This window comes from Xiphophorus maculatus, chromosome 23 (genome assembly GCF_002775205.1).
Source record: "Xiphophorus maculatus strain JP 163 A chromosome 23, X_maculatus-5.0-male, whole genome shotgun sequence".
Lineage (NCBI taxonomy): Eukaryota > Metazoa > Chordata > Actinopteri > Cyprinodontiformes > Poeciliidae > Xiphophorus > Xiphophorus maculatus.
In genome coordinates this window covers 11,112,195-11,121,725 of record NC_036465.1, presented here as the reverse complement: position 1 = coordinate 11,121,725, position 9,531 = coordinate 11,112,195, and the positions used below count along the sequence as shown (strand labels likewise).

Here is a 9,531-nt window from a genome sequence, read left to right as displayed (position 1 = left end):
AAAATGTAATATCTGCGTTTGTCTTATTTTACATTATATATCTTTGAGTGGGTTGGTAAGGAGTGTGCTCTTGGGCAGCAGCTTCTATGTTATTGTTTTACATTTTTGTTTAACTTACTCAAAAATTTTATTAAAGTTATCCTGTTTCTTAATTTCTTTGTAATTTCATTGTATCTGAATTTCAAAGGAGTTCACAGACATTCTTCTTACATCCTTTGAATTTAGGGGCTATTTTATATCTGAAGGACTCATCTAACATGTTTGATCGCTTATAGAAGTTTTATAATTTCATTTTAGATTTATAAGTAAAAAGGAAAGGAAGGAAGGAAAGAAGAAAGAATCCAATAAAGAAGTAAGAACAAGAACGAAAAGATGCTATTCATCATCCCACCAGCAGGAGGCGCTGCCTATTTTTTCTACATGATTATCTTAAAGGGTTGAAAGGGCAAAAGTGTTGTCAAACATGGCTGCTCCCGTGGATGACATGTTTTCCCTCTGTGTGGACCCGTGTAAAGTCACCAGCAGCGTGGAAGTCCAGTTTATAGACAACATAAAGGTGAGACTTTCCTGCTTTGTCACATTTAAACAGACTGAAGTTGTTCTGTGGTTTAGTGGCGCCTCAGGAGCGGTGCTGCTAGCCGCATGTCGGCTGCAGCTCACTGCTGCATGACATGACATTATACACTGAACAGAAAATAAAGTAAGAAGGCAGCGAGATCACATTTTAGCTTAAATGTTATCTATAATGTTGCATATAATGCAAACTCATTGGTTTTTATTTATTTTTCCATCTACGATTCACTAAGACCCTTTAGTGTAGCAGTACAGAGGTGAACAGCTGGAGCATTAAAACATCTTTGTTTCTAGTCAAATTATCAACATATTGTCTTTTAATTAAACTGGAATAGGTATGATGTCATGAAGTACAAACTGTTGAGTTATTTCATTAATTTGGTAATAAGTACAGCTTATTAAACATTGCAGGCATGCCTTGTGGCACTTTGGTCTAATTAGTTTTATTTTCTACCATTTTTTATCTATCCTAACTAAATCATTGCAGTAAGGGCTGCAGTGTATTTTGCTTTATTCATTTTTGCTACAATCCTTTTTTTTTCTCAAGCTACTTGTTTGATTGTTTGCAGGGTAAGGGTCTCTTTGCGAAAAGAAGCATCAAGAAGGAAGAAACCATTTTTATTGAGCGGCCTCTGGTTTCTTCGCAGTTCCTGTGGAATTCCTTGTATAAATATAAAGGTATAAAGTTCTGTTCATTGTAATGAAGTTCTCAAACGTAAAAACTTTTAAAAAAACACCAAGATGCATACTCTTCAGAATTAAAGTAGGTCTGAAATTTTTGTGGAAATTTTGCATAAAATTAAACTTAAATATTTTAAAAGTTCATAGTTTCCCTTCTGTTTTTTGCTTTTTCCCAGCCTGTGAACACTGCTTACAATCTCTGGAGACTGCAGAAGAAAATGCCCGGAGACTCAGCCACAATCCCGCTCTCAGCCTTCCCCATCCCGAGCTCTGCCGTGTCCGGCCTGAGCTCCATCAAGCCTGCCCTCAGTGCCAGGTAGGTCCTTTCACTGTCCCTCTGCTGCTCCACAACACAAGCTTTAGTGTTTTGCTATTTTGCAATATTGCATTTTTGGTTTTTTATTGAAGTTAAAATTGGGCGAATCTGATCTCTGGACGATCGATTGGTTTTTCTAATGATAATAAACTGAAACATTTCTCCAGTTTCAGATTTACAGTTAGAGTTGCATATTTCCTTTACAGTAGTTTTAAATACATCAGTATTACATAGGTGTCACAGTGGAAAACAATAAAACATAAAAAAAAAAACATGCAGCTAACTGAGACAGAGTTTTATTAATTTCTCGGGATCAAAAGCCTGGAGTTAAATATTTTAACATCATCATCTTGATAATTTAACTCTGGAGTGTAATGAGTTGATCGAACTAAAACGTTACAATGCAATTTGGACATACACATAACATATTTTTAATATTCAGTAAAAATTAATTTTTTGTTGCAACCAAATTACTTGCCCCCTGCTGGTCAGTTGCTGGATTACACATTTCTCACTTCCACTTTTTTTTTGTATTTAAACAGCAAAGAACTCCACGTATGTTTTTATACAGGTTGAGGAATAGCTGGTGTTCCAGAAATGTTTCAGTGTTTTTTAGCATTAGATTCATTTGACCTTTTACAAATATTTAAAATAATAAAATTTGGTTACCTAAGAATTTATTAGATGGACTTAAAACTCACTTCCCTTTGCATGCTTGAATATCTTGTACTTGTACTTTCAGCCTGGGAGACAACAAGACCAATAAACTTTACAATCGCTTTCTTGATTACATTGTTGCCAGGTGATGCAAAACTGTTTTTATCTTTTTTTTTTGCTGCTGCTCTGCAGGTGATGTACTGCAGCAGCGAGTGTCGGCAAGCAGCTGCAGATCAATACCATCGGGTTCTGTGTCTGGGTCCCTCTGAGGAAGATCCAGACCACCCCATCAACAAGCTTAAAGATGCATGGAGGTGACGCAGACTTTAACTCGCCATTTTATCTCCTCTTGTGTCCTGATTGCATTCAAACATGTTTGTTCGCTAGTAATTAAAAGGTATTGTTTGCTTTTAGGAGCGTGCATTATCCCCCAGAGACGTCCAGCATCATGCTGATGGCCAAAATGGTCGCTGTGGTCAAACAGGTGAGTCTCTAATGACTCAGACGTGTTGATCTGGAACCAAAATCTTGCAGGAATCTGTTAATTTTAACTTGACAAGTATCAGACGCGGCAATACAAAATGTACCTTCTACGTATGTAATTAGATTTTCACCCTGCATTGTTTCATAATTCAAACCTTATTGTTGAATCAGCCATGAAATGAGTTTTAAGATTGATACAGATGGCCTTAATGAGAAAGTTGCTTTATAAAATGTTTGAAATCAGCCAGGCAGGTTACAAAATTAAAGTTTAATCAACATATTAACTTAAGCAAAATAAATTTTCAGTTTGAGCTTTTTTTTTTAATTATGCATGAATTAAGCTGTTGTTCACCATTATAACTAATGGACCCCATGATGTGAATGTTATCCAGGCCAAAGATAAAGCACACTGGCAGAAGCTGTTTTCTCACTTCTGCAGCCGGGCGGCGAACGAGGAGGAGGAGATCGCCCATAAGCTCCTGGGAGAGCAATTCAGGGTGAGTTAGCTTCCTGTTGGAGACCTCAGGTCACGATGTGTGTGTGAATCATTTTAAATCTGTCAGTTCAAAAAGTACATCACAGTTCTTCACAGCTCAGCGGGCAAAGCAGCACAGCGCTTTGACTTGAACCCCCCACTGTGGCTGCATTTACTTTATGAAAGGTGTTTGTTCAGTGGGATCTAATTTTTCTGTCCTGTTGTATTTGTAGGGGCAGCTGGGCTTGTTGCACAGCCTTTTTAAGGAAGCACTTTATGATGAGCATCTCAGTCGGGTCAGTATTCCTCACACCCCTTCTTTTCAGTCTGGCAATCATTCATTTCTTATAAGCAAAAAAATCTGCAAAAAACAACAAAAAAGCAAGAATTTGTTTAGATTTTTCAGAGCTGGTCAGAAGTTTACATACACTAATAATCAGCATGAAGTAGGGACACCGAACAGTTTTTTTTCTTCAAGGTGGAATCATCAAATAAAAATGTTTGTTTGGAGAAACGTTTTGTGATCAGATGAGACAAAGATTGAGCAGTTTGGGATTTCAACCCTCACAACACTACCAGAGTTAAAGGTGGTGGCAGCATCAAACTGTGGGGTTGCCTTGCTGCCACTGCACAAACTATGGAATGACAAAAAAGGGTGACAAGCTTAAGTCAACACTTGGATCAGAGGTTTTCAAATCTACCTGAATCTGTTTTCTGAATTACCTCCTCAATTTGCAGGCATACTCTCCATAGTCCTGCTAATGTTCTCATTATTTGACTGAGGTGTGTTGAAGCAGAGACACATGTAAACGTTGCAGGTTGCCGGCCCTTGAGGACTGGATTTGAAGGCCTCTTATGGATGGTTTTAACTTGAAGGAAAGTGGGAGTTCCTGCAAACAATGATCTTATTCACGCATTAAAACTGGTTCTGGGAAGGATTAAGCGGGCTGACATATGATTTGTGAACAGGATTACCAAAGCCAGGACCTTAATCCTATTGAAAATTAATGAGCTATACTTTAAAGCTGAGGCAGGAAACCAGTCACTATAATAAACTCAGTGGATTACCAGCAGCTGGTGAAACGGGGGGGGGGGGGGGTATCTTTTCACACAGCTGGCAAACAGCAGAGATGTGTTTTCTTCCCTCTTGAAACAAACACCTGTGAAACTACTTCATTCTGCCAACGACGTCGCCGTCACTTGGTTGACCCAGGACAGGAAGTATTCAAAACCACGCAGAACTGAACTTGCGTAAGAATGTGGAGATGGCGGTGGACTTTGGTAGAGTTTCATGAAAATCCTCATTCCTCACTTTCCACTTACTGTGGATCCCTTCACATTACTAAGATCCACCTTTTCTCTGGACCTGAGAAGTTTCAGAACAGAAAACAATCACAAACAATCTTCTACCTGTCACTTCAAACACTTAACATTCAGAGCTCAGCAACTCAGTGACAAACAGTACAGTTTTTATCTTTCATACATTTATTTATATAAATGTTAGGTCTAAATTACCTAAACACAGACACAAAGAAGAGATAAGAGTCAGAATTTAGTTTTACCTGCAGGAAGAGCACAGTTGAAACCCAGTTACAGATTTCTGCCTATGCTCTGAAGCTTCAACTGAGTCTTACCCTGCTTTTATTAGAATTAGGAACACCCTAGTTACATCACGGTGTGCAGCCCTGAAGGGAGGGGGAACAGAAAACAGCTGCACACTCACATGAACACAACTCATTCATACAATCTTCAAAAGCATATTTCATAAGATAAGACTATAGGTTTGCAGTTCCTCTGGGCAATCAACGCCGGAATGTCTCGTTCATGGTATCCTTCTTTTTCACTCCTCAGCAGGCAGCTTCCAGAGTTTCTGCAAACACTTCAAAACACTCAAAGCACTTCAAGACACTCAAAGCACATTATTAAAATGTAAATGCAAAGGTAAATGAAATGGATGATATAAAATAAAGGTAAAGCAAATAAATGATAATTAACTAAAAAATCCTTCCAACAATAAATATTTGTATGCCGAAAACAAATTAAAGCCAAGGTCTTTGCTGGTTTGCACAAATTTACTAAATAGGTGTAACTGCTAAGGGATATTTATCCAACTGTGGCAGTGAATGCATTGTTTTAGAACTGTGAAACAAAAATCCACAACTTGGTTGTGAAGTTGTTTGTATGAAACTTTCATCATTAAAGAAAGACTGATTCAAATAAATAGTTTTAAAACTTTAGAAGTAGAATATGGGAAGTTTTTATTGTTACATGTATAGTTCAACATGTTTTAAGCTCACTGCTTTTAGCCCATGCATGCAGCATTTTAAGGAGGATGGTGTTTAAGTATGTGTGTTTCTAAAGGGCTTAATAATTTGCCGTTTTTTCCTGATTTGTTAACAATTGTAGATTTTATTGTGACTAAAAAATAAAATTTTGTTGGATTACTTTTCCAGTTTTTTCTGCTCATTTTAGCCTCAGTGTTGGAGTCAGTATGCCTTTCTAAATGTTGTTTCTCTTATATAAAAATATTTCAAAATAGCTCACAATGCGTCTCTTATTCTACCAAGCAGTTATTTGTAATCTGAATGAAAGTAGGAGCTGTGTATCTGTGTTGCAGTGGTTTGTTCCTGAGGGTTTCCGCTCTCTGTTTGCGTTGGTGGGAACAAATGGCCAGGGCATCGGCACCAGGTGAGTCCTTCCTCTGCTCCTTCCTTTAACTATCCACATGCTTGCTTCCGGATCTCTGCTTGAATGTCATTTTGTGTCTAACACAGCTCTCTGAGTCAGTGGGTTCATGCCTGTGATGCACTGGAGCTTCCCAACCAGCAGAGGGAGCAACTCGACTCTTTTATTGACCAGTTATACAAGGACATCGACAAAGGTCACTGTTTTATCTCAGTACTGCAGTAATTTCTGAAGTAAATAGATTTATTCTCTGCTGAGGAGATGTTCATATTGTCTGAATGAGACCTTGTTCTACTCTGTATTGCACTTTCCAGCAGGAACAGCAGTGCATTCATGTAATATGTGTGCAGACACAAACAGAAAGTCGAAGCTAATGAACATAACTTGTGTGTTTCTGTGCAGAGACGGGAGAGTTTCTGAACTGCGAGGGATCTGGACTTTACCTGCTGCAAAGCTCCTGTAAGTGTCGGCGATGTTATTTGTTTATCTCCAACAAAAAGGTTCTAGTTGTAAGAATAGATTAAACCAGAAAGATTTCCACGTTTGATTCTTGCAGGTAACCACAGCTGCATCCCAAACGCAGAAGCGTCCTTCCCCGACAACAATTTCCAGCTTCACCTCAATGCCCTGAGTGACATCAGCCCAGGAGAGGTCAGCTGACACTGCTGGATTCACAGTGATGTATTTTAGTCCGGCAAAGACGGGACAGAACATCCCTCTATAGTCTAGCTTGGTGTTCTCCCCTGTCAGACGGTATTAGAAGGCTGAGACGTCCAGAATCGGAGTGGGTTTGTCAAGCTGTCAGAAAGATTGAGAAGGCTTGCATCTGCATGGCACAGTAATGTCACAGAAGCTGTGCTAGTTTCACAGCAATCTCTCCTGTGGATGTGGGGGAAAATACGAAGAAACAGGGGGATTTAACTTACTGCTACATTGTGCACAGACAGGCGAGGAACATATTATTTTCTTTTTCTTCTTGGTGAAAAATAGCCCAACTTTTCAGGGGTTCCCACGCAATCTGGAAACATTTAGAAAGTGTAGGTTTGAAAGAACATCTGATTGTCAAAATAAATTGCTTTAATTATAGGATGTTGTCCATGTCATTTGTTCATAATGTCATGGGCAATCTGCTCTGTCCATTTTCTCTGTTTATTCCTCCATCTAAGCATCAGTCTGTTCATATATCTGTTCATCCAAATATCCACGCGTCCATCTGTTCATCTGTTTTCTACGTCTACCAATACGCAGAAAACGTATTGAAAGGAAAATATGTTGGACTTTCCTTACATTCATCCGTTTGCTCATCATCCATTTATTCCTTTCCATTCATGCAGTTGAAATTTATACATGGAAAAAATGTGCAGGAAACCTGAAGCTTGTGTTTTTACCAAGAGCGCGGTTTCTGGTCTGGCTTCCTCAGTTCAATTTCATCTTCTGTTTTCAGGAGATCTGCATCAGTTATTTGGATTTCTGTCAGCGGGACAGAAGCCGACACAGCAGGCACAAGATTCTGAGGTAAACACACATAATCTTTAGGATAAATCATTTAGAGGCGGGTCACACTCTTATGGATTAAATGTGGATCAATAAAAAAAAAAACCAGCAGGCACTGATGGGCAGTCCTGAGGCAGAAACTGCATAGCTGCTGCTCATTGATCAGCATGATGTCAATCCATCTTCAAATTACATTCAGTCTCAATAACACCTGAAGTTTTAATGCAACCTGCTTATTTCAGTTTTAATAAAGTGCATTTCCACCCTTGGTAAGTGTTTATATCATGCTAGTTGATTAAATTATTGGAAGTATTCACTAAAATAGTTGAATTCATTTGCTGTGGTACCTATCTGTTAGTATCTTCAGCTGTTTCTGTGGGCGCAATATCTTGACTGAGTGTTTTCTTCCCAGGGAAAACTACCTGTTTGTCTGCTCGTGTTCAAAGTGCACGTCCCAGATGGACGAGCTGGACGTCACATCTGAGGAGGAGGAGGGAGAAGCAGAGGGTGAAACAGAAGGGGACGAGATGGAAGATGAGATGACAGATGTTTGATGAAAGACTCTGCCATATTGTTCTCTGCTTTTCCCATCCCTCTGAAACATGAGGCCAAAAAGAATAAAGACCAGTTCAGACTGTGATCTGCATGTCCAGAAGCGTGAAGTGACACATTTCACTCTGTATTTTAGAGATCCGTAGTCAGATTATACAGAACTACAAGAGAGCAGTGGAAACTGTTTCACTTGGATACTTTAACCCAGAATTTTTTTTTGAAATAGCTGGAAATTTACCTCTTGATGCTGGATTTATAGTTTTTTTTTTCTTTGTTTGGTTAAATCTTCTGCAAATGATTTGATCAAACATTGACACGCTTATAAATCCGGCAAACAGTGAACAAAATCAGTATTCAAGATGGATTTCTCACAGTCAGCAGGTGGGCAGAAAAAGTTGTAGGGTTCAAAAGTCTTTGTTAAGCTCTCCTGTTTCATGCTTTACTCAAGTATTTTTGTAGCTTTTCAAGAAAAATCTCACCTAAAATTCATATTTTAGTTGTCTTTGTAAGAGAAATAAAACATTAAGCAGATAAATGCTTACACTCTATATATTCGTATTTTGTTTTCCGTGATTTTTAAATTGATATTTAGAAATGCTCAACATTAGCTTTAGTTTCTTCTGGGTTTTTAATTATCAGTTGGAAAAATCTGAACAAAGAGAAATGTAAACCTTTTTTCAGCAGATCTGACAGATTTGCATCTTCAGAGTTATTTAGCTCTATTGCTTTCAGTATGAATCACAATACGGTCAGTGTAGCAGCAGACGCCATGTGGTCAGTGTTGATAGACGTCCTTCCAAATGCAGTGGTTGAGCATTAATAATTAAGTGCTTTGAGATAAACGGTTTGTGTTGCTTTTTTTCCACTATGTGACAGAATCAGTATTAGAAATAAATAAATAATGTTCCATAAATTTTGACAGATGCTCAATTCACTCTAGTCCATTTATGCTTTTTTCAAAGCATGATGACATTAGTTATGCTGACATTGCTGTTTTTTTTCTCAGTTATTATTAGGCTCATCTGAAACCTTCATTATGGCTATATTAAAACTCACAGTTCTCCTGCAGCTTGAAACTCTTGTTTTTTTCCCATCACGTTCACGTGTTATACCGGCCTGCCACAGTTAAAAGTTGGATAAGTGAACCCTGATAGTTTAGTTGTTTATAACTGGTTGCTGGTTTCATCTGTGCATAAGAGAACAGGTGGATGTTACCGTTAGGAGGTTTTCATGTTTTCTTGTCTGAGCAAAGCACATCTGTTATTTTTTCTAGAAATTCTAGCAGTTGAAAGCTTTGGAAGAGGATTAGGGCCACTGAAAAAAACAAAAGCAAAACCAAAAAAATTCTGACTTTTTTTCTATTAGTTTAATCTCAGACTTCTGACTTTAAGGCAGGTGGCCAGCTGGGAGCAAGCAGCTTCAATGACAGAGATACACACAATAACTAATTTTCTTGGGGAACATGTTGGATTTATGAGATTTTTTTACATGGCTGATTAAAGTCAAAATTCTTTCTTTTTTCCAGTGACTCTAATCCTTTTTTGTGAAAAGCAGAGTTGTCAGTTTCTGAATTTATTTCTGATTCAAAGCTCTTCATTAGCAGAACAGATAAACA

At 38.2% G+C, this 9,531-nt stretch overlaps 1 protein-coding gene across 1 annotated transcript; it reads left to right on the top strand.

Moving 5' to 3' along the window:
* Nucleotides 1-449: 449 nt before the first annotated feature.
* smyd5 (SMYD family member 5) lies at nucleotides 450-8,464 on the top strand. The gene is made up of 13 exons (XM_005802069.2): nucleotides 450-556; nucleotides 1,143-1,251; nucleotides 1,431-1,570; nucleotides 2,420-2,541; nucleotides 2,642-2,711; nucleotides 3,103-3,207; nucleotides 3,419-3,481; nucleotides 5,803-5,873; nucleotides 5,960-6,066; nucleotides 6,273-6,329; nucleotides 6,427-6,521; nucleotides 7,315-7,385; nucleotides 7,777-8,464. Exons 1-13 carry the CDS (start codon nucleotides 464-466, stop codon nucleotides 7,916-7,918), a joined length of 1,245 nt encoding a protein of 414 aa, XP_005802126.1. The 5' UTR covers nucleotides 450-463; the 3' UTR covers nucleotides 7,919-8,464.
* The last annotated feature ends 1,067 nt before the right edge of the window (nucleotides 8,465-9,531 follow it).